Source organism: Perissodus microlepis, chromosome 13 (genome assembly GCF_051167445.1).
Source record: "Perissodus microlepis isolate ML-2025 ecotype Zambia chromosome 13, ASM5116744v1, whole genome shotgun sequence".
Taxonomy (NCBI): domain Eukaryota; kingdom Metazoa; phylum Chordata; class Actinopteri; order Cichliformes; family Cichlidae; genus Perissodus; species Perissodus microlepis.
In genome coordinates, this window is record NC_140473.1 from 32759425 (window position 1) to 32784160 (window position 24736).

Genomic DNA, 24736 nt, shown 5'->3' on the forward strand with positions numbered 1-24736 from the left:
AATTAATTACTTTTTCAAAGTCACTTGGCCAACACTGCTAATTACAGACCTGTATCAAAATGACCACGTCACAGACACAGTCGTTTATATCGTGTGTGGAAGAGTTTGAGTCAGGTTCTAGATCAGAGACCGCTCTTTGCTTCTAGACTCGTCTGCTGCCTTTGGCGTCCTTCTGTCTCGTCTAGAACACCAAGCTCCAATCAAAGCCACTTCTGACGAGGTTCATGCCTCACCAGCAGAGGTTTCTCTGTACTTGTGGGAGACTGTTCTTCTACAACATCACCTCTCGCTTTAGGAGTACCTCAGGGTCTATTCTGGGCCCACTTCTTTTTTCACTGTGTATATTACCTCTTTGCTAATGTGTGTGTGCTCATTCGGCTGAACAGCAGAGATCCATGGGAGCCTGAGCTAAACTGTCTTAGCGATTAAGCCCTGGATGAGGATACATTTGTTAAATCTTAATGACAGAAAGACAGATGTCACAGGCTTTAAGTTTGACCCCTTAAGCGAGTCTTCTGACACTCGAGTCATTTGGCTCCTTACGGTTGTGTTGCTGTAAAAAGTCTGGGCTGGTTTCATCAGAGCCAAGCTGAAGCCTTATCGTGCTGGGCTTCACAGGTATCGAACATACATGCATGACCACACCCCTTCATCTTCACCTTAGAATTTATTTTAAGATTTTATTGCTACTTTTTCACAGACTGGCACCTGTGCACCTGTCTGAGCTGCTCCACATTCACACACCTGTGAGAGCTCGGAGCTCACCTAACTGAGGTGACGGAGCTTTTGCAGCAGTAACAGCAGATCTGTGGAAGAAGCTACCTTTCCATACCTGCACACATTTAAGTCTTTATTAAAAACACATTGGTATATATTTGACATATTTGGCATCCTCACAGACGATTGGATTTTCTGATTTTATTTTAATGTTGATCGTTGTGTTAGGCTACGTCCACACGTACACGGGTATTTTTGAAAACGGAGATTTTCCGTTTTCGTTTTAAAAAATAATCCCGTCCACACGTAAAGGCAGAAATGAAGGAAAACGCTGCTAGGAACATGCCAAAGCAGCAGGTGGCGCTATATTCCTAACCGTGCAGAAATGTTGGCCAATCAGAAGTCTAGAAGCCTCGGTGGGAAAAAGTAAACAAAGCTGGGGCACAGAAGCAGAACCGAGTGGTATGTGTGGAGGGACAGTAGCTGTGTGTGTATATGTGAGCATTTAAACACTGCAGAGAGAACAAGTAACAGTAACAGTATTGTAGAAATTCATTTCACCGAAACAATAACGTGGCACACAGTGTGGCGTCAAAAAAGGCGCACACCTTTGACGCTGCGTTTTCTCCGTTTTCCTCGTCCACACGTAAACGCAAAAACTGAGTTTTCGAAAATCTCCACCCTGGCAGATGTTTTTAGAAATCTCCGTTTTCAGTGACCGAAAACGCCGTTTACGTGTGGACGAAAGGTGCAAACGCATAGAAAAATCTGCGTTTTCAAAAATACCCGGGTACGTGTGGACGTGGCCTTAATCAGCTCTGTTGTTTTAAATGTGCGACGTGAATAAAGTCGAGGTTCTGACGTGATCCACCTGCAGGTTCATCTATGAGACGGAACATCACAACGGGATCGCTGAGCTGCTGGAGATCCTGGGCAGGTAACACACACACACACACACACACCCACCCTGTGACCTCTGACCTCAGTGACCCCCCCCCCCCCGTCTGTCTCAGCATCATTAACGGCTTCGCGCTGCCTCTCAAAGAAGAACACAAGATGTTCCTGATCCGGGTTCTGCTGCCTCTGCACAAAGTGAAGTCTCTGAGCGTGTACCACCCACAGGTCAGAGGTCGCCCTGTCCGTCAGTTCGTCTGTAGCGTCCGTGTGTCTCTGCTGACTGCGTCTGTCTGTTCGTCCTCAGCTGGCCTACTGCGTGGTCCAGTTCCTGGAGAAGGACAGCAGCCTGACCGAACCTGTGAGTACCTCCCTGCTGAGCCTGTTTCCATGACAACCCTGGGTTTCTGCAGCGCCACACACACAGAAATACCAGCACACAAAAAATACACGGTCATGCACTGAAGTGCGTACCGAAACACGTCAGAGCGCCTTCACCCGGCAGGGCGTTCAACTCTGCACGGGCCTCACTGGTCGCTATCGCGCCTGAGCCTGCCGAAACAGGAAGTTCAGACTGTCAGCATAAACTCACGCTGACGCAGAAATGTCACAAACATTTAAAAAACTGTGCATGTGGACGCCATGTGCACGTTTGATCGGCCAATCAGACATCAGAGTTTAAGGCAGAGCAGATTTAACCCAGAAAACAAGCAAACAAACTTTATCCACGTGGCACGATTCGGCCCTGCTGACCTGATGATGTCATAATTATGGGCAGAGCAGGTCAGCTACTAATCGAAAGGTTGGCGGTTCGATTCCTGGCTGCAGGTGTCCTGCACGCCGGGCTCCATTTACACTTAGTTTAGTCAGAGCTGCTCTTCATCACATCGAAGCTCAGCGACTGAATCGTCATGCTTGTTTGGAGAGCTGCAGTTATGATCGCTGTAACTAAACTTTTGTAACACACTGACCTTTGACCCTTGCAGGTGATCATGGGTCTGCTGAAGTTCTGGCCAAAAACTCACAGTCCGAAGGAGGTGATGTTCCTGAACGAGCTGGAGGAGATTCTGGACGTCATCGAGCCGTCCGAGTTCGTCAAAGTCCAGGAGCCGCTCTTTAGACAGCTCGCCAAGTGTGTCTCCAGCCCGCACTTCCAGGTACCAGGACCAGGACCAGGGCTTCTGTTAGCTGTTTGCCATGGTGCCGGTTGTGTGCCTGGGCTCTCTAATTCCAGCTCACTGAGGGTGGAAGCGTGTCGGCGTGGCGGCGCAGTGGTTAGCCTCGCAGCAGCAAGGCTGCTTGCGGTTGTGGCTGTGCGTCTGTGCGTCTTCCTCCGCAGTCCAAACACATGCATGTTGGCTTTACCCGTGACTCTGAGATGTGGGCCGGATAAAGTGCTCAGTGACGCTGGGTCTGAACCGGGCACGGAGAGCACAGCCTTCAGTGGGAAGTCGGATCCAGTGAACGATGTTGTGTCTGAGCGCGCTCAGTTGCGGCTGTTTGTTTCTGTGAAACACGACCGCTTCCTGTCCCCGCCGCCTGGTGACGGACACATGGGATCAGATTAGAGGGAATGAATGTGATTGGTTGAAAAGGTGTTCAGTTGTGTCCATGCAAACCTGAACGTGTCATTTCCTCTGAATGTCAGCTTTTGTAAAAATGTGTGACATCACAGTGGGCTTCTAACCCGAGTCCTCCAGATCAGACCAGAGCTCCCAGTTACTGCAGCTCAGCTTTTACCTACACAGGTGTGTGTGTGTGTGTGTGTGTGTGTGTGTGTGTGTGTGTGTGTGCGCGCAGGTGGCAGAGAGAGCGCTGTATTACTGGAACAACGAGTACATCATGAGTCTGATCAGTGACAACGCCGCCAAGATCCTCCCCATCATGTTCCCTGCACTCTACAAGAACTCCAAGAGCCACTGGAACAAGTAACACACACACACGAACCACTGATCAGCTCCGCCCACATCTTTGTTAGCCAGTCAGCGGTGTCCTGACAAAGACAGCAGGAGCGCTGATGTAACGAGTGTTCAGATCAATACTGAGCCAATGAGAGCTGAGCTTTGGAGGGTTAGGGTGAGGACGTGAGCGCAGGAAGCTGCTTGAGGCGCCCACGCTCGTTTTCTGTCCTGTGAGATCAATGATGTCCTGCAGGGTCCTCAGGAGTGACATCACAGGTGTGACATCACAGGAATGTGTGTGACTCCTGATGGTTTTCTCATACAGTCGTAAAAATAAGTTGATGAGCACATTTCAGTGGTGCAGCGAGCCTTTCATTTAAAACAGGAACTGACCAAAACACTCCCTGTGACCCCGCCCACAGAGTTCAGTGTGACGATGAGGCCATCACAGTCCCGCCTCCGTCACAGACGTTACAAATGAATAAAACATAAATGAAACAAAGAGTCTTGGCTCCTGTTTGTTCTCGCTGCAGCTCACACTGTTTCCACACTGATCTTCCTCCTCCTCCTCAGGACGATCCACGGCCTGATCTACAACGCCCTGAAGCTCTTCATGGAGATGAACCAGAAGCTGTTTGACGACTGCACGCAGCAGTACAAGGCCGAGAAACAAAAGTACGACTCTGGGATTCACACAGCTTTCTGCCCCTCTTCCTCTGCTCCTCTTTCTCACTGTGTGCGTCTCCTGCAGGGAGAAGTACAAGCTGAAGGAGCGGGAGGAGGTTTGGCACAGGATCGAGGAGCTGGCTCGGCAGAACCCTCAGGTACAGCAAGCACGGGGACGTGAAACGCTGCACACTGAGCCCTGCAGATGTGACTGTGACGCTGGCTTTAAGAAACGACTGCTAACGTTTCTGTCAGCGTGACGTCATGTGATTGGTTAGCTAACTATTTACAGGACGATACCTGGGAGGAAACTACCCGTCAGTGTGAGGGGAGCAAACCAGGACATACTGTGTGTCTGTAGCAGGAGGTGGCTGTTCACTGTAGTGTTTCATGTCCTCTTTAAACCTGATCACAGTATTGATCCAGATAAATGCCCACTGATTTCACTCTGTGGACGATTTCTGTTTGATCGATCTGCAGATTAATCAGCTCTGTCCCCCGAGTCTCTAGATGAAATGTGGGTCAGAGGTCATCGGGATTCCTCCCCTATTAATGTTTTGTGTCTCTCTTTACTTTCAGAGCAGTAAGCTCCACCCCCTACGCCCAGGACTCCACCCACAAGAAGAGGTCAGCTCCCAGTGTCTAATTAATGTGTGTATGTGACGATCCATGAGGATCAGGGCAACCTGTAACGTACGTACGTGTGTGTGTGTGTGTGTGTGTGTGCACGCAGTACATGGTGTACAGTAACAGCAGCGTTGCTGTGTACTCGATGGAGACAGAGACGCCAACAGCTGAAGACATCCAGCTGCTGAAGAAGACTGTGGAGAGCGAGGCATCACAGGTAGCACGCACACACACACACACACACACACACACACAAAGACACAGAGTGATCTCACTCACGTCCTTGCAGACAAAATGCTTTAATATTCTGGCGTGACATTTTCTCTGTGACTTCCTGTTTGATGTGACGACAGTTTGATTCCAAACTCTTTGACATCAAAGTCACTAATAATTCTTAGTTATAATTGCATCAATAAGTATTGTTAATTAAAAAGATGAATATGAATATTATGAAACTTATTGTTAAAGATTTCCTGTAATTTTACATTTTAATGTTTGAATCAGTGCAAAAAAATCATTTTTAGAATTCGTTTCTCAGCGATTGTCTGACATTTTACTTTAAATATGAGAAGAAAAACATTTAAATCCCAGAGAATATTTTTATTGGTACATTTGTTTTTATTTAGAAACACATTTAAATTTACTTGAATTTTATTTTGAAAAATTCAAAAAATTAGTAATTTCTAAATTTAACGCCGACCAAGATTAATATTGGTTCAGTTTCAGAGAGTGTGTGAAATATTTTTAATCACTGAATCTTTGTGTGTGTGTGTGTGTGTGTGTGTGCATGCAGGGTCTGAAGGATCTAAAGAAGGATAAGGTCCTGATGAGGAGGAAGTCGGAGCTGCCGCAGGACGTCTACACCATCAAAGCTCTGGAGGCTCACAAGCGAGCTGAAGAGTACCTGACGGCCAATCAGGAGGCTCTCTGACCAGAGGAGGCGGCCCCTCCTAATCCAGACTCCGCCCCCTTGCGTCCGTCTCCGTGGGGAGGAAGTTGATGCCGTCGTGGAGAGCCTGGTCCCGGGTCAGACTAGGGCGGAGCTGACGCCGCCGCGTTCACCCAAAAAATAAAATAAAAATAAATAAAAAAATAAGAACGGCTCAGCTCTGCCCCCCGGTGGACGACCACACGTAGGACACTGTAGAAGCTCCGTCCGTCCACCTGCTGTTTAAACTGTGTCAGCGGTCCACCGTGATTGGACATCAGCTTCATGTTGCACTAACACTCCCACGCCTCCACCCACACTTTAACTCCTGCTGCTGTTTGTTCTGAACCCACATCGGGCACACCAACGCATCGCCAGCAGCCCGTCCTGCCCCAGGACGCCACGCTGCGTGATCTGCAGCTGCTGTCTCTGCATTTGCTTTCTGCCCACACACCTCACTTTTACAATCGTCTTTGAATGCTTCATCCAGCGAGCCAGCAGCAGGTCGGCTGGTTCCTGTTTTTTAGTGATCAGAACCTTAGCAGGTTCAGGACAGCAGAACAGCGATGATCGCAAACGCGCTAACAAATAAAAGTCGGCCGAAACGATCAACTAAAATTTTACCTGCAAAATAAAAACAGGACTGAAAATACCTGGACGTGTTTCAGAATAAAAGCATGAACCGTGACAAGGTGGAGTTTTTTGTGTAGAGCCCCTTCCTCAAAAGGGGGGATTTTTGACCTAGTGTTTCCGTGGAAACGAGAAGTAGACGCAGAGTGGTCTGGGCTTCGCAGTGCTGCTGCAGCTCCTCACTTCTGTCCCGTTGCACCTGAACGCAGCGCTGATGCGTTCACTGACCCGCTTGGTTCTCCAACAGCGGCTTCACAGCTCCGCCCCTGAACCCTAGCTCTGCCAATCGACTGCTAGTCTGTACGTCCGGCAGACTGAAGCGGGCCGATGATGATGATGTGGAAGACGCAGTGAATGTAAACATCCTATCAGGACCCCCCCAACACACACACACTGTGGCCTCGCCTCAAGTGTTAGCCAGCAGCTCCTCGGGTTAAAGGTCAAACGCTTCTGATTATTGATCAGTTAATAATTGACTGCACTGGTGCCAGATGGGAGGGCCCTTAAAGAGGACACAGGAGGAAAGGTTAACGACGCCGTCATCATGTAAAAGAACAGCAACTTCATTTTGATTTTTTTTCACATTTTAGTTTTAAATTTGTAACTTTTTAAAATCTAATTTTCACCTTCTTTTTTTACTTTTTTTTTATTACATGTTTTGCTTCTTTATAAAATAATATTTTTTTTTGTGTTTGATTTTTCTGTCAGTGGAGTCGTAGCCTTATTGGCTGCTGAGGTCACACGATCCATCCTTTATTCTTCACGGCGTAAACTTAATTCGTTTCAGTTTTGATGCTCGTAATAAAAGCAGATTTGGAACAATGCGATTGGCTCGTTTTCAGCTTCCTGTTTGGCGTCGCTGACATGAAGTCAGTTGTATGAATTTAGCACCTCATTGGCCAAACATTTTGCACGCTGTGACACGTCCACCTCGCCGTTCGTGTGTTTTTGTTTAACAGTTTGAAACATGAGGAACAAAAGAAAAAAGGCCTCCATGGAGGTGGACGGTTCTGTCTTTTCTGTAACTATCCCACGTACGGACTTGTGGCCACGCCGACATACTTTCTAGTCTTTGTTCTTGTGGGCCTGTTTCATTTGTTGTCGCTCGTGCACTTCTTCCTGCTGCCGTGTCCTCTACAGATCCAGCTGTCAGTCAGAATCGGAGACCGTTCCAGTGTTAGGATAGCCCCTCCGCCTATCAGTCATTCGCTGCTGGAGTGAAAGCTTCCGTTTCCAGGCTGAACCAAACTTTCCCGCACTCAGTCTTTAAGTTATATTTTTGTTTTTTTTGTGAGAGCTGAAAAAATGTTTTTGAATCCGCTGCTGAACCAAACCTTTAGCACAAACAGCTGTTTGTTTTTCCCTCCAGCAGTGACTGACAGGTGGAGCGGGGTTATGTGACGGCGTGCTGTCCACTCGGGCCGTGACAGTGAGACATTGCTTCCTGTCATCGTGTACAGATGTTTAATGAGGTCGAGCATCACATGGTATGAAAGTCTGATTTTGTACAGATGTTCATGTATGTACAGCAGAAATAAACTGAAGTACAGTCAACCTGCCCACTGCGTGTTTCTTTCAAACGCACACACACAAGTGAACTACAAAAAACTACAAAGATGGCGGTCTCACCTGTCTCACAGCAACACTCAAACATCTCAGTGAAGACAAAACTGATTTTCTCTCAGCGGCGTCCCTGAACTAAACTCAGTCTGATTAACTTGTCCATTTAAACAACCTGAACTGCTTGGTGGGGCGGAGCCTGTTCATTGTTGACATCTGATTGGATGTAAACCCATGACTGCTCCCCATCACGCGCTCAGACTCAAGCTGAAGGAGGGAGTGTTTCAAATGACCCCAAAACTCTGCAGATGGCGCTGTGATTATTCCACAGGTGCAAAAATCCAACCACTTCCTGTCCCAGCTGCTGCTCACAGGAACCTTCCTGTGCTGCGTTCAAGCTCCCGTTGATGTTCTCGGACGCGCTGACCCTCAGAAACATCCTGTTCACAGCTGGAATAAAACCAGCTGAGGACCTCAGGCTGGTGCACAAACAGTTTGGGGACCGATGCTTTTTCACAATAAAACACTGATGCAAACATTGAAGTTGGACTTTATTTGATCTTCCACTTCAGTTTAAAAACTCGTCACAGAGACAAGAAAAAAAATATTCCAGTGAAACTACATTTACACTGTGCGCCGGTGTGACGCTTTTATTTGGAAAGGGAAAGATAGGAAGGTGTTTTCACACAGGTGCAAAATAAGTCAGGCATGAGTTATCAAACAGTGATCAATAACTGATATTTTACCACCAATCAGCAGATCCGATCAATAACTGATTTATATATCTGTATGATTTTAAAGTTAGAAAACGATATTGTCAGTTACATATCCGATTTTTTATCCAGTGATAAACAAACACCAGAACAATCACTCACTGAAACTTAATTGATTATTCATAATTACCATATTGATCACCTGGAATCTTTATGGACAAAGCACTGTATTTATCTTTGGGCCCTGAAGTGGTCATAATGAGCTACAGGTGAGCTCAGCTCAGGTGTCCAATGTCACCTGGGGGCTCCTGAAGTGGTTGTGCTGTGCTCAGTCCATTAATCTGTAGGAATGGTCGCGATGCGTTCAGGGTCCCGCGGTGATGGTGATGTCTATGTGGTGCATTCAAGGACAGTCAGAGTTCAGAGTTGATGTAGTTCTTGTGGTGCGTTCAGGGCCCGGGGAGGTTTGCGCAGGGCGGCGGCGCTCTGTCGGCTCTGCAGCGTGTCACGCACCATGTCCTTCCACTGGTCGTCGGAGATCTCCCGTGCCCACGGCGGCACGCCCAAAGATGGCAGCGCCACGGCCGCCATCGTCCTCTTCACCAGCTCGACGTGATCTGCGGGTTACAGGAAGTGATGTCAGTGTTTATTCTGAGTCACCGAACAGGTGTCACAGGTGTGTCTCACCTGCGTCCATGGGGATGGAGGCGCGGCTCCTCTCAGAAGCTGCTCCTTCGGGGTCCTCTTCCTCGTCGCTGTCAGGAGGCGGAGCTTCGGGGAGGTGCAGCCCCAACACCTGTGGAAAGACGTGCAGGTAAGCTGAGTGCCAGGGGAGGCGTGGCTCACCTGTCGCGGGGCAGATCTCACCTCTATCCGCTGCTGCACCTGCTGCAGCTGCTCAGAGTGGGAGGCCGCCTCCCCCGTCTCCTCCCCCCGCTTCTCCTCGTCATCCTCTGGCTGTTCGCCACCGTTCACACCGTCGGGCTCCTGGTTCAGAGGCTGGTAGTAGTACCCTCCCCCACTGCCATCTTCCTCGTCTTCCTCCTCCTCGCCATCCAGCTCCATCTCCCCCACTGCCTCCTCCTCCTCCTCCCCATCCCCCCCACCCCACATGGCACCCGGCGGCAGCGTTCCGTCCGTCGGTCGCTCGTCCTCTCCCAGCTCGTCCTCGGAGCTCGGTAAGACGCGCTCTGGTCCCATTGCAGAGCTGCACACTTCCATCCACAGACACACCTGATGACAGGTAACAGGTCATGTGACTGCCCAACATAATGTGACATTATCATGTTGCTCACACGCACAGATGCTAACAATTAGCAATCATGATCATGACAGGGAGTGTTTACAACATCTAACCAATGAAACGAGTTCTCAGGAAAACAGCCAATCGAATGCCTCCTTCAGTATGAGCGCGCTCAGAACCTTCACACTGATAACCAATTTTTTTTTCATTCAAACCTTTATTTAAACATCAGTACAATACAAAATAGAATTAAACAGTACCACATTAATGGTGTACTTACAAAAAAATTGCATACCATAGCCAAACAAAGAAAAGAACAATATTCAGAACCTACAATATAAATATGCTAGGGGGAAAGTAACTGATCAAGCCAAAGAATAAAGTGATTGAAAGATCTTGATTTTTTCAAAAACACCAATAGTTTTTATAGCTTTTGGGTTAGTGGAGTTCTTAACTGAATTAAGATACTGTACAAGTTCAAAGGAGAATACATAAAAAGAGGGATGTCTTCCTAAACATTTGGACTTGTGAATATGAAATTTAGCCATTAAAATTAACAAGTTAATCATATATCTGTTATCAAAGTTGAATTGTCTTTGGTTTTCACACTGATAACCACTGTCCTGCCACCATACAGTAATCAGAGTACTCTCACTGTAGTAATCAGAGTACTTTAGCACCTGCTAAAGTGCAGATGAAACAGAATTATTAATGCAGCATTTTTCCTTCTCATTTTATTTATTTTTATTATTTCATATTTATATATGTCCTTAACAGAGCGAGATTTTTAGCATGAATTGCTTTGGGGTCAGTGTGATGACCCCTGCAAACCTTACTTCCGGCGCCCCCCGTGTGTGGCAGCCTGTTACAGCAGCTCCGCTCATTCTGAGCTTCTTTCTTATCTCCTCTTTACTTTCTCGTAACTTTTTGTAACTAAAGTTTTAGCAATTAGATTCTGCAATCATGGACTACCGTTTTGTGCTAGTCTTGGTTGTCTTTCTCTCTTTTTTTCCACCTTTTTCAACCGTGTTTGGGGACCCAGCGCATGGATCCTTTGTTTACAGTAGGGATCAGCTGTTCGCGCTGCATCCCGCAGTGGTGCTGGCATGACACTGGCAATGTAGCATCATGATGCTAACGGAGTCCTGGCTAACACCGCTTACTCCGGACACGAGCGTGACGCTACTGGGATTCCAGCTGCTGCGGGCGGACAGGACGATAGAGAGCGGTAAGAGGAAAAGAGGGGGACTGGCAGTGTTTGTGAATGACAGATGGTGTAACCCCAGGGCACGTCACTGTGAGAGACATTGAGCTGTTAGCCGTTAGCATGCGACCGTACTACCTGTCCCGAGAATTCTCGCATGTTATCGCGATAACCCCGCGCCCCCCCTTTGGCCAACGCGGATGCAGCCTGTGACACTCTCCACTAGGGCCGGGTATCGTCACTGATTTCTAGAATCGATTCGATTCGATTTCAATCAGGGAAATTTCGCCTCCGAGAGCCAGAAATATTATAATTCTGATCATGCATCAGTACATTTCCATATTTTTATATCTATAAAAACAAAGCTGAGACTTTATCAAAGGTGTGAGCATCACAGCAGATGCCTTTGATAACAACTGTGTGGGGTGATGGAGCACCTCTTCAACCTGAGCCTGAGGAGAGTCCCACAGCTCTGGAAACCTCCTGTGTTGTACCAGTGCCAAAGACTTCACGCCCAAGGACCTCAACAGCTACAGGCCGGTGGCTCTGACATCACACCTGATGAAGACCCTGGAGCGGTTGGTCCTGGCTCAGCTTCGGCGCCTGGTGAGCTCATCACTGGACCCACTTCAGTTTCTGGCATCGTTGTATTATACTCAACATTTGTATTCTGTTTTATTCTATTGTGTACAGTATCTTATTCTTATCTTATTCCAGTGGGTTTTTTTCTAATTTTGCTATGTAACTTTGCACTGTCCACTTTCTGCTGTAACAAAACAAATTTCCTACGTGTGGGACTAATAAAGGTTATCTTATCAACCTCAACTCTGAAGATAGAACTAGCATTCTAGCAAAGCTACTGAGTTCAGCTCAGTAATCTGTAACTGAAGCGTAATCGAATTACCTTTAGTCAGGTAATCCGAGTCTTTTACTGTTTTACTTAAACTAATCAAAGTAGTTGCTCTGCAGTACTCAGAGTATTTGGAGTATCCCAATTACTATGTTAGCATCTGAAGGCTAACCGGGTATACACTGGGCTCAGAGACCCGCGAGGCGTCACCTGTGACCGACACTACCTGCTGCTGCTGCCGCCAGACACACACACACACAGAGAGAGAGAGAGAGGAAGATGAAACAGCTGGAGCAGCTAACAGTGACTCAGACGCGGTGTGTCTGTCATGAAGCCTCCAGCTGTTTCTTTCTTTGTTTGTCAGAGTCGTAAACACGCCGGTCGCACGTGAGCCTCACCTGTCTGTCGTTCCGTCTGTCCTCTCGGAGGAGCTGCTGGGACTGTTAGCCGCTGCTAGCTGCAGCCGCTACTGCGCACAATTACTTCCGGGTACGTTAGGACGCAACAGCGCTGACGTCAGAGTACGTAGTGGAGGTCGTCCAAACATGAGAGTCTCTTAAATTATTTGAATGTATGTAACTTTTTATATTACACCCCCTGGCTTATGTTAATTTTGTTCAAGTTGTATACGTTTTCTGTGTGCTGTTCCATAATAAAGTTTGTTTTGTTTTTTTAAAAAACATGTACAGTGTTTGTTTTTCCTCCAGCTTTATTTCAACGGGAATAATAACACCAAGCATAACACATGGAGGAGACACTGGAAGAGTACATACAATTAAACAAACTCGATAGAGACACAGATTAAAAGGGAGGGGAAAAAATAAAACATTAAATTAAATTAAACCCATAATAAAGAAGAATAGAGCCTTATTCCTGTAAAGAATGTTACAGTTGTTCCAAAAATAAAGTCTTTGTGGAGAAAAGTTATGTTTATAGGTCAAAGCGCCAAAAGAGCTTGGTGATGAAAGTTTGAGAGTTTCATTGGGATTTTCTGAATATTGCAGAGAAGAATAAAGTCCAAGCCACCCAAATGTAAAAAGATCATAATAATGTAATAATTATTACTCTCTGTATTTAACCCATTCACTCAGTGAAGCAGTGGGCAGCCACCAATCTAGCGCCCGGGGAGTGGTGTAGGACAGCACTTTGCTCTGGGGTATCTCAGGATAGCCGTTCGGAGGAGTCAAACCTCCGACGTGGCGAATCACAGAATGACGTCAGGGAGGAAGGTGAGGGCGTGGCTGCCTTCATCACTCAGTGATGTCAGCAACATCAGACCATTTAAACATGGAGCCAACGTCATTATAAAAAAGGGACATTTTGTTGGTTTGACACACTCCTAATATGAACAAAGTCATTTTCATACATTCAACAAACTTTAGTCTTCATTGCTGATCGGATTATTTTAATGACTGAATCTATGGAGGGTATTTTTGTACTGGGAACATGCATGATTACAACAGCCACACAAACACGATAATTTTTATGAATTCAAAGAGGAAACTTGAACTTTTCAGATACCGTTCTGAATAAAAAGCTCATTTTAGGAGGAGAGTAGAACTGTAATAATAATTGTTATTATTAGCAGTTAGTGTAGAAATGAAGAAAACGTTTATGGTAAGCACGGGGAATAAACCCAATGTCGATTAAGAGATGGAAGAAATGAGCCAATGAAAAGAGACTTAACAAAATAAAATGATAAAAGAAATAGTTGGTATCTGTGAACATGATGTCATTCAGACGGACATCGTCAATCTGAATGACATCATGTTTATCAGGATCTCAGAATGGATGTGAAGGAAAACCAAACAGTTTCATTGTTTGGTTTCAACAAATCAACAGCTATACTCTAAAAAGCCGACAGCTATAACCTGCCCCCGCTTCAACTATTGAAAAACATCAAAAAGAGTCATGTGATCAGGAATTATCCCTGGAACAATCAAAGACAGTATCTGCAAAATCCCAGGGAATGACGGACACATCACTGACTTCTTATTACGTTTGGGTTTTTACAATTTTATTCAGTTTCTTTCCCCTCGCCATCTCCCTTCTAAACAGTTGACCTGTCACACTGCTCCCACTGCCAGACTGCAACTGCACCTTATGTACATTCTGTAGTATTCATTCCACCTCATTTCATTTCTGTATTTTATGTATATAAGTTTAGATTAGTTATTTATAGTTGGTTTACACAGCTTTGTGTATGTATGTGTATGCATGTGTAATGTATATATAGACACGTGTGTGTGTGTGTGTGTGTGTGTGTGTGTGTGATTTACATTGCTGTGCTTGAGAGCCACCATCTACCGGAACCAAATTCCTTGTATGTGTCTGCACATATACTTGGCCAATAAACACGATTCTGATTCTGATTTATATTCAAAAACGTATTCAGTAGGCCATCCTTGCCCCATTTCACATTTACCAGCCTTATTATGGATACGGTCATCCATCGTAATCATCGGCGTAACTTTGTGCTGAACATTGGGGGGGTCAAGTTCCTCTTAGAGAGGCTCATCACTGTCGGATCTGTGAGTGCCCAAATGATGAACAGCCATCCAGTCGTACTCTAAAATTGAACATTAACTTTCTTAAAAGTCCTTTAAAAGTCCAAACAACCCACAGCTGCAAACATCTGACTGGCACTACCCCCTCTAGGTATCCTACAAAGGATTCTCGTTGCATCATTATGTATTGGGTTAGCTCAGTAGGTAGAATGTTGGCCCCATGATCGGAAGGTTGGGGGTTCAAATCCACTGAGGTACCCCTGAGCAGGGTACCATCCCTACTCACTGCTTCACACAGTGAATGGGTATTATATATATTACACGGAGAGAGGGGAAATTCCTCTCTCTTTCTCTGGCATGCAGAAGCAACACGTAGCTTCTCATGCCACGTTGTTTGCAGGATGACCACAAGGGGGCAGTATATAGCGGTGTGCCACTTTGACTGGAAGTGAACAAAAGCTAAATTTGCGTGCAGTAGTATTGCTATGGTTGTATGCGAAAAAAATCAAGATCCTTCGATCGCTTCACTTCTTGGCTTAATCAGTTAAAACTTCTCCCTCTAGTGTAAGTGTATTGTAGGTTCGAAATAATGTTGTTTGTTTGTCGTTTACAATTTCTGTAAGTACAACACCTTTAATGTAATACTGTTTAATTCTACTTTGTATTGTACTAATCTTTAAATAAAGGTTGGGGGGGAGTACTGCATAACTCTGTGTGGAAAATAAATCTCATTATGTAAACAGATCTGTCGTAAATAATCATCCTTATAATCACGGGTGTAACTGTGCCGAATACTCATGCTGATCTCAAACAGACTGGAGGACGGAATTCCTCCTTCTATGTGACTCGGATGTCAACAGAATTCCCATTCAGTTATCTAACTCCCACGCACAGGATTTCCGTGTTTTTGACACGGGTATGGTACACAGGGTATCGGAGCAGGTGAGTGACGTCATCACCCGGAGCTGCAGACACCAGCAGACCGGAGGTTGGGCTCTGTGATTGGAGACCGGCCCAGCTGTGGCGGCAGCTCTCACCTGTCGAGCGATGACATCATCACCCCTCTACCTTAGGCTTGTTGTTTATTCACAATAAAACTGAAGGTGAAGCTGTGACAGATTCAACTCCATCAATAAACAGGAAGCAGTAAGGCAGCTGACGTCACGCTATAAATATCTCCTTGCTCGTGCAGGTGAAAGACGCCAGAGCGTGAAATTTTCCGCTTTTATTGTGAAAGTCAGCACCGGAAGCTGTAATAGCTGATCGGCTCAATTTTATTGGCTTCGTTTGTATCGTGAAAATCTGCCGATCGATCATTGATAATTAATCAGTAAGTAGAATCAATGATCAGAGGAGTGTCCGTTTCCATGACGACGCCAATCACAGAAGGTTAAAACGAGGCTTGGCGAGAAGTGACGTCACAGTCGTGAAGCTCGTGTATTTTGGGTGAGGATTCGCTCCAAGCAGGATTTGAAGTCTCTCTTTGACGTCACAGAGAACCCCAGACTTTAGTTTGAATAGAGTCCGTGTATTACTGTGTTTACTGCTTCATTAGAAATTCACGCTGAGCTCATGAACGTTTCCTGTCAAAGGCTGTTGTTTTGTCATTAGCCTTGTTGCCATGGTGACCGCTGCTTCCGGTCCCGGTGACGCGCTCGGAGTGAGTCCTCTGTCCTCTGCGAGCTCTCTGGGTGTCATAGTAACGGTCACCTGCAGAATCACACCGGGACTGGCGGAGCTCGCGGACCGACGGACAGACCCGCTGCCACACGCGCTCCAGCTGATCTAATCCATCGATGCCGGATCGATCGGCTCTGATGTCCGCCGCTCTGGATCGGAACCCGCGCGTGGCCTGCGGCGAGATCGGCAAATAATGACATCAGCGCGTGACAGCCCCGAACCTCCCCGCGTGAGCTGATCGATCATCTATCAGGTTAATTGGTTACCTCATCGATACCGATCAGCTGATCGGTCACTGCCTCGTGTGGAAATTTAACTTCAGAATCCTGCTTTAGTCGAGTAAAAGTACTCAGTTACTTCCAGCTCTCGTTTAGGAGCTTTATCAGGGAGTCATCGAGGAGTCACGTGATCTAAGCTGTCACCTGATACCTGTCCGTTCTTCTCTTTGAGCTCAAAGATTCGTGAGTGCCAGTCAGGTGGACTCACCTGAGCTGGTCCTGCTCGGCCTCAGCGCAGCGCTCCATGATGAGCGATACCACCAAGTTACCGACCAGATCCCGACACGTTTGGGACATAAAAAGTTTCCAATTTTACATTCAAAATAAATACAAGAATCAGACTTCCTGCTGTTATCGTTTAATTATGAAGAATGATAAGAAGTTAAAAACCCTGAAAAGTCGATACGACATTATAAAATATTCATCTAACAATGAAAAACAAAAGTGACTGAAAATACAGCTGAGAAACAGTTTACAGTTAATATCTGTCTCATGAATGAAATATTTTGTATTTTAACGATTAGCCTGTATAATCCACTTTCAGTGCTCTACAAATAGTTTTCAGATGCGGTGGATTCCCGTCATTGAAGCGCAGACAGAAAACCCTAAACCCAGGCGTACGTCAGCTCCAGAGTTTCTCCCTCTGTACCTGGATAACTCCAACCTAGCAGCACCTGTCTCTCTCCTCCTTTTCAGTTCACCGCATCATAAACAGATCATCATTCTGTGTTATAATTTACTTTTATTTGTGTCTGACAAGGTTTGTGATGCTGCCACGTGTGTCACAAACCTCATCTTGCTTGTTTGTAGCTCCACAAAAGTGACTCTGCTTACGATTATCAACTGAGCGAGCACACGTGAGCCGTGACGCAGTTCACATAACGCTATGAAAGGCAGAAGAGGAAGTAGTTCTTACCAATCATTTAGACAATCCCAATAATGTTGTTGCTTTTTACTGTGTTCCTGTTAATGATAAACTCTAATTTTTTTTCAAAATTACTAAATAATAATAATAATAATAATGGATTGCATTTATATAGCGCTTTTCAGGGCCCTCAAAGCGCTGTACAATTCCACTATTCATTCACTCTCACATTCATACACTGGTGGAGGCTACAGTTGTAGCCACAGCTGCCCTGGGGCAGACTGACTAAAATATCAATATTTTAATAGGAGAATCGATTCTAGAGCATAAATGTCTGTTATCAGAAGAATCAGTACATCAGTGTCGATCCGCACACCACTACTGTCGACCATAATATCCTATTAGAGCGATTAGAACATGCTGTAGGTATTACAGGTACTGCACTGCAGTGGTTTGTATCATATCTATCTAATAGACTCCAATTTGTGCATGTAAATGGAGAGTCCTCTTCACACACTGAGGTTAATTATGGAGTTCCACAGGGTTCAGTGCTAGGACCAATTCTGTTTACATTATACATGCTTCCCTTAGGCAGCATCATCAGAAGACATAGCATACATTTACACTGCTATGCAGATGACACCCAGCTCTATCTGTCCATGAAGCCAGATAACACACACCAATGAGTTAAACTGCAGGAATGTCTTAAAGACATAAAGACCTGGATGGCCGCTAACTTTCTGCTTCTTAATTCAGATCAAACTGAGGTTATTGTACTCGGCCCTGAAAATCTTAGAAATATGGTATCTAAGCAGATTCTTACTCTGGATGGCATTACCTTGGCCTCCAGTAACACTGTGAGGAACCTTGGAGTCATGTTTGACCAGGACATGTCCTTCAACGCACATATTAAACAAATATATAAGACTGCTTTCTTCCATTTGTGCAACATCTCTAAAGTTAGAAATATCCTGTCTCAGAGTGACGCTGAAAAACTAGTTGTAGTCAAATAATTCAAGTCAGATCTGTGTTTCTTTGTCACCTGTTCAGGTGTAATGGTGGCTCCCAGTCCCGTTCAGAAAACTTGGGTTAACTCTGATCCAAAAACTAGCCAATAGCAGACTTTGGTGCAGTACCCATGTCTCACCAGGTGAGAAAACACTTTTGTTTCAGTGTTCGTTTTCCTGTGTAGGTGTCCCAGTGCTCCCAGTGGCGTCCGCAATGCTGCCTGCCTCTATCCAGATCACAGGCGAGATGCTGTCGGCGGCTGAAGTTCAGGACATCTGCGAGAGTCTGAAGGAGGATGGCGTGCGCCTGCTGTCTGTGCGTGGCTGCCAGCTCTCAGATCGCGACTTTGGGCGTGTCTGCCGCAGCGTTGCTGAGTCGCGCTCGCTTGCTCAGCTGAACCTTAACCTGGGCGTTGTCTCCAGTATTGGCCGGACGCGGCACCTGGCTGACGCCCTGAAGACTAACCGCTCCCTACAGACCCTGTTGTGAGTAGAACTTAAAGCTGATTGGCCACTAATCTAACTGTGAATGGTTTGTAAGTCTCTAACTCCACCCCTCCAGCCTTCATGGCAGCCCACTGTTGGACGCCGGCTTAGTGACCCTGAACCCCGCCCTGTCCACCCACCCTTCACTGGTGTGCCTGGATCTTGGTGACTGCATGCTGGGAGACGAGGCACTGGGTCTGATCTGCGGGATGCTGCCGCCAGACGGCGCAAAGTCAGGTAACACCTTCTGCCCTCCCACCACAGGTGAGCCAGGTCTCTCAGGTGTGACCCTGAACCTGGTCCAACTCTCACAGACAGAAGCTCATTAAAAAAACTCCCGATTTGAGGAAGCCTGAAATAGCAAGGGTCCCTGAGGGTTATCCCCCTCAGGCACCCTTGCTATTTCAGGCTCACATGACCTGAATTTGCGGGCGGCGCAGTGGCACGGTGGTTAGCACTGTTGCCTCACAGCAAGAAGGTCCTGAGTTCATTCCACCTTTCTGTGTGGAGTTTGCATGTTCTCCCCCGGTACTCCAGCTTCCTCCCACAGTCCAAAGTCATGCAGTTAGTGGGGTTAGGTTAACTGGAAACACTGAATTGCCCGTAGGTGTGAATGGGGGGGTGAATGTGAGTGCGAATGGTTGTCTGTCTCTGTGTGTTAGTCCTGCAACAGACTGGCGACCTGTCCAGGGTGTACCCTGCCTCTCACCCTATGACAGCTGGGATAGGCTCCAGCGTCCCCCGCGACCCTGAAAAGGACAAGCGGAAGCAAATAGATGGATGGGTGACCTGAATGGCTCTGCTCAGACCACCACGCAGCAAAGCATTCTGGGAGTTTTAACTCTTCACTGTGTGTGTGTGTGGTAGGGCTCAGGGAGCTCACTCTCAGTGCTAACCCAGGAATCAGCTCCAAAGGCTGGGCTCGACTCTCCATTGCTGTGGCGCACAGCTCGCAGCTCCGCGTGCTCAACCTGGACTACAACCCACTCGGTAACACATGTGTCATGATAACATGATGTCATAACAGCGTGATGTCATTATTGTTTGACGCTCTCGCTCTGTTTCCAGGTGATCAGATTGCAGGGATGCTGGCAGTTGCCGTGGCATCCAGCAGGACTCTGGAGGTTCTGGACCTGGAGGGAACCGGACTGACCAACCAGTCAGCACAGGTCGACCAATCACAGTGCTCCATTCTCTTCTTTTTCTCCAGTTCTCATCAGCAGAGAGCAGCTCTTTAAATACAACTAGAATGCAGTTTTCAGAGAAGAGATGAGCGTCTGTTGGAAATCATTCAGTCTGGTTTTATTCACACCGTCAGGGTTTCTCCTCCGCTCTGAGAACAAAGCCACCATCCTGCAGTGATGTTTAGTCTGACCTGGTGGTGGCGCTGTGTCCCTGCAAAAAACTGTTCCCAGACCCTGAGTTTGGACTCAGTTTTCAGTTCACTTGTTTGTCCACCAGGGGGAAGTGATATGGCAGCATTGTGGCCTCGTTAGCGCTGTGTTTCCTGTTTCAACTACTTTCACAATAAATGCCTGAGTGTGTGGCCTGTGAAACTGCTGGATAAACAGAGACAATAACATAAATAAAAACACAGTGAACATCTAGAAGCTCTGAAGTGGTTGGAGGTGGAGGTAGATCACCTGTTCTCTCTTGAGCTTCAAAATGCTCTGAATGTTTTTGTTTGTTTGTTTGTTTGTTTGTTTGTTTGTTTTTGTCAAGGTCAGGGAGTAAAATCCAGGAGAATGTAATTAATACTCAGTCCTCGCTAAACTGCATTTCTCACTGATGTATGTAAACTGGCTGTGTGGTCCAGCAACAACTCAGCCACACATGTGGATAAGAGGCATGCACATGCGATTGGTGTGTCCCAGTACTGTAAACACAAAGGAGCACACCTGACTGTAAAGATGGTTTTAAACTGAAAAGCTGCAGTCACGACCGAGTGGGGTCAGGTTCACTGTCCTCCCTGTCACGTTAAACATTTTATACAGTTTTATTTTGAAGTCATGCTGCACTTCCTAAGAGATTTATAATGTGGTGGTCTCACCTGTGTGCAGGTATTCCTGGACATGGTGGAGAACTACCCGACCAGCCTGCGGGTCCTGGTTCTGGCTGAGAACGACATTAGTCCGGAGCTCCAGCAGCAGATCTGTGACCTGCTGTCTGAGGGGGAGGATGACGATGACAGAGAGGCCTTGCCTCTGGTATCAGATCCTGCCTCCATCACTGCTTTCCAGCAAATCAGAGACAAGTATCACCCAATCAGAGACAAGTACCAGCTTCCCGCCTGGCTACCCCACAGCAGTAAGGGCTGAATATTCACCTTGTCCTCAGTTACAGAGTGTCCCTGCTCAGACTGTCTCTCCCTCAAACTGCACAAAACCAATACAGACACAGCAAACTGGGATTATTTGCCAGGTTATTTTACTGGCAAGAGCAATATTGCCCCCTTCCCCTAGTATAGACTTCTCTTTTCCACTTTAATCTATTATATATCCTTTTCTATCCCACTTTGCCTTGTATAGATCTGATTCTGTCCCACTTTACCCACTAGAAACCCAGTTCTGTTCCACTTTCCCCAAAAAACACCTGATTCTCTGTTACTGTAATCTGTACAGAACCAGTTCTTCGAAACTTTAATCTCTATAAACACGGTTCTTTCCTACTTTACGAAATGTAAATCTGGTTCTGTCGCAGTTTATCCACTATAGTCAAAGGTTTACTTTACTCAGTACAGAGCCAATTCTCCCACTTTAGCTTATACAGACATGACTATGTGCTACTCAACACACTATAGACGTGGTTCTTCAATTATTTACCAAAAATAAACCTGGTTCTGTCCCACTTTACTCAATTTGAACCTGTTTTTTCCTCTTTGTAGATCTGTTTTGTCCCACTTTACCTTGTATGGACCTGGTTCTAGTTCATTCAGTGTAGACTTGGCTCTTTTGTACTTTACTCAATAATTTACTTTACCAAGACCATTTTCTTCCTACATGACCCAATATAGAACTAGTTTTGTGTCACTTTACACTGTTTGTGTGTTTTTTCATTTTAAAAATATAAACCTGATTCTGTCCCATTGAGTATAGACTTGATTCTGTTGAAAATTCATCTCTATAGACCTGGTTTTGCCCACTTTATTCAGTTTAGATTTGGTTGTGTCCCACAATACCCTCTACAGACTTGGTTCTATCCAACATTACCCACTATCAACCAGTGTCCCAATTAGCCAGGTATAGATCTGGTTTTGTCCCACTATACTGAGTATAGACCTGGTGCCATCCTTTGTGTGGTGTTTAGGTGTCCTTGGTGACAGTAGGAGGTTTGTATTTTGTATAATTGTGGACAAAGTGTTAATCTGGGTAACCTGCTACATATCTAGTCCCACTTGGTTTTACAATAATGGATATTTAATCAATATTAATTAATATCCCTTTTAAGATTTTCTGTTCTTTTGTGGTTCCTCTGTGATCCATAACAGCAGTGTGAGCTTGTCCTGATCCCAGGTCAGGTCTCAGCAAGTTCAGCAGCTTCATTTTATTTGAATGTGCCACAAATTTGGCAAATGGAGAGAAAATCTGCACACAAACCTAATCTAACAGCCTCTGTACACCAGGGGTGTCCAACTCCAGGCCTCGAGGGCCAGTGTCCTGCAGGTTTTAGATGTGTCAGCCTATTTAAATGGCTAAATGACCTCCTCAACATGTCTTGTAGTTCTCCAGAGGCCTGGTAATGAAGTCATCATTTCAGGTGTGCAGACCCAGGGTGACGTCTAAATCCTGCAGGACACTGGCCCTCGAAGCCTGGAATTGGACACCCCCGCTCTACACTGTGTCGTTAGATGAACGAGGTGTTTTTGTCTTTTTCTCTCAAATGTTGAGACAAACTGATTGATCTTACTGCCGCTGTGACCGAGGCTTCAAATGATTGATCGTACATATTTAAACCTTTTCTACATCAGATTTTAGGTTGGTTTTCTTAAAGGAACAGTTCATTGTTGCCCTGTAGCTCAGTTCAGTATAAACAGAGGAATTAATGGACTTCCACCTAATTGTGCTTATTCCTGGACTTTTTCTGGAGTCTTTGAACCGACTTTTATTGATCCAGTGGAAGTAAATCAATCTAAACGTGTGATCTGGAAAGGGCACGGAGGCTGTGGTGTGAGCTGCTGGTCCTGGTTAGAGAAACCGTGCTGAACTATGGCGTGAAGTTCTCAATGTCTTATTCTTTGACCCCACAGACTCCAGCACCCAGGCGGTTTTGCTGACGTCAGGTCTAGGTGAGAGCTTATTGGCTGAGACTGAGATGTGACCCCTCCCACAAACATACCCACTTCCAGTCAGGCTGCCGTCACTTTTTTCGGTTTGAATGGGTTTTTTTTCTTCTGCACTGCACTTCTGTGGTTGTCAGATCACCTGATGGCTTGCACTCAATCACACGCCCCGCATGGTTCGATGTAGCACCTGAACACAGACGAGCAGAGAACTCAAACACGTCACGTGACCTCCACACAGGTGTTTGTTCTGCTTCTAATGAATGTACCTTTGGCTCTGTTGATTGGTTCTGATGTCACAATAATAAAACTGTTTACAGCTTCGTAAAAACAAAGACTCTGATTGCTGCCAGCACACACTTAAACACACTGAACAAGTTTGTCTGAAACTTGCTCCCATGTTTGGCGTTTAAAGGTGGCCCTTAAACCGATCTCCGTTTAGCGAGCGGGCCAGTGGGACGAGCGGTTTCATCCGTAAAACAGAAAGTGAGTCGGTCTTTCGTCAGCCCAGTGACGCTTCCCGTTGATGCTTTGAGGAAACTCGCTGAACAAATCCGGCACTGAAATCAACCTCGTGGTCCCGCCTCCACACTCTTCACATCCCTTTGCCTCATCCCCGTCGTTCATCGCACATGGCAAAAAAGCTACAGTCCCGTTACCAGTCTTGACAAACAGAGCTACTGCTTTAAAGTTTTGGATCATTTAAATGAAATTTTTCAAATATCAGTAAACACACAAAGTGAATCTGTGCCAGGAAGCGCAAAACTTCACTGTTTGATGAATTCAGTTTCACAGGTGACGAAAGATGGAAGGAGGAAGAGTTTTCAAAAGTCATAGAAACGAACTGATGAAACCTTGCAGTTAGTTTCAAATATTTTAATCAGATGCAGTCACATGATTATTTAATAAATGTGACAACAACTGTAATGTGTGAGAGTATGGTGTGGTTCTGCAGGAGGTCTTGATGAGTCTTTATCTTTGTCTGAGTGTTGGTAAGTTTCCTGGCTGGTCTCAGTTTTATCGGTCGAAGGATAAAGATGCTCAAACACTTTGTGAAGGTTCGCTCAGACCTGCAGACGCCATAGAGCAGCAGCAGCACGCAGCAACAGGACGTGACGACTGTCATTATGGAGGTTAGGGCCGCACAGTGGCGAGGTGGTTAGCACTGTTGCCTCACAGCAAGAAGACCTCGACTCTCTGTTTTCTGTGTGGAGTAGGTGGGTGCTTCTCCTCCCAAACACATGCAGCTAGTGGGCTTATTTTAACCATGATTCTAAATTGGACATAAACGTGAATGGTTGTCTGTCTCTCTGTGTTAACCCGTACCCGCCTCCCTCCCTTCGATACCTTCGCTACCTGCAACAGGCTCCACCCATGTGGAGCCTATTGCAGGTAGCGAAGGGCTGTGGAAAGTAATGGATGGATGTAAGAGTTTTTCCTTTTTTCTAATGGTAATGGTTTTTACCACCCCTGGTTTTTAATTTTACTTCACTGTAATGACCTTCCTGTGTTACCATGGCAACATGACTGCCTAAGAAAAGCCTGAAAAGACAGCGTTAAACCTGAAGACACGTCAGTGGCTACAGATCCAGGCCGCTGACTCCTACCTGCAGGTCAACGGTTCAGTCCGGCATGTGATCCAGACTGACTCGGGGATCTTGGATCAGGACTCCTGCAGGCTCAGACGCCTCCTGGTGGAGA

At 46.1% G+C, this 24736-nt stretch overlaps 3 protein-coding genes across 5 annotated transcripts in view; 2 read left to right on the forward strand and 1 right to left on the reverse strand.

Annotated features, from left to right (window-relative positions):
* ppp2r5d (protein phosphatase 2, regulatory subunit B', delta) overlaps window positions 1-7917 on the forward strand; it is a 31104-nt gene extending 23187 nt beyond the window's left edge. Inside the window, exons 8-17 of the mRNA XM_084948297.1 lie at window positions 1595-1654; window positions 1731-1839; window positions 1919-1972; window positions 2598-2768; window positions 3412-3539; window positions 4086-4187; window positions 4264-4336; window positions 4758-4805; window positions 4912-5022; window positions 5599-7917. Coding sequence (XP_084804423.1) covers window positions 1595-1654; window positions 1731-1839; window positions 1919-1972; window positions 2598-2768; window positions 3412-3539; window positions 4086-4187; window positions 4264-4336; window positions 4758-4805; window positions 4912-5022; window positions 5599-5736 — 994 coding nt within the window. The 3' untranslated portion in view covers window positions 5737-7917. The remainder of the gene's footprint in view (window positions 1-1594; window positions 1655-1730; window positions 1840-1918; window positions 1973-2597; window positions 2769-3411; window positions 3540-4085; window positions 4188-4263; window positions 4337-4757; window positions 4806-4911; window positions 5023-5598) is intronic.
* Window positions 7918-8457: 540 nt separating this feature from the next.
* Window positions 8458-12438, reverse strand: mea1 (male-enhanced antigen 1). Its single transcript, XM_084948304.1, has 4 exons — window positions 12332-12438; window positions 9504-9869; window positions 9324-9432; window positions 8458-9253 (listed from the first exon to the last, which is right to left on the reverse strand). Exons 2-4 carry the CDS (start codon window positions 9855-9857, stop codon window positions 9057-9059), a joined length of 660 nt encoding a protein of 219 aa, XP_084804430.1. The 5' UTR covers window positions 9858-9869; window positions 12332-12438; the 3' UTR covers window positions 8458-9056.
* lrrc73 (leucine rich repeat containing 73) lies at window positions 10726-23370 on the forward strand. 3 transcript variants are annotated; one of them, XM_084948301.1, is made up of 7 exons: window positions 10726-11107; window positions 18456-18756; window positions 18833-18993; window positions 19624-19746; window positions 19825-19925; window positions 20817-21063; window positions 23003-23370. In XM_084948301.1, the coding sequence occupies exons 1-7, from the start codon at window positions 11008-11010 to the stop codon at window positions 23071-23073; spliced, it is 1104 nt and encodes a 367-aa protein (XP_084804427.1). In that variant the 5' UTR covers window positions 10726-11007; the 3' UTR covers window positions 23074-23370. The 3 variants fall into 3 exon arrangements, with proteins under 3 accessions (XP_084804427.1, XP_084804429.1, XP_084804428.1); XM_084948303.1 differs by lacking the exon at window positions 10726-11107 and adding an exon at window positions 15689-15886; XM_084948302.1 differs by lacking the exon at window positions 10726-11107 and adding an exon at window positions 16000-16373.
* Window positions 23371-24736: the final 1366 nt, after the last annotated feature.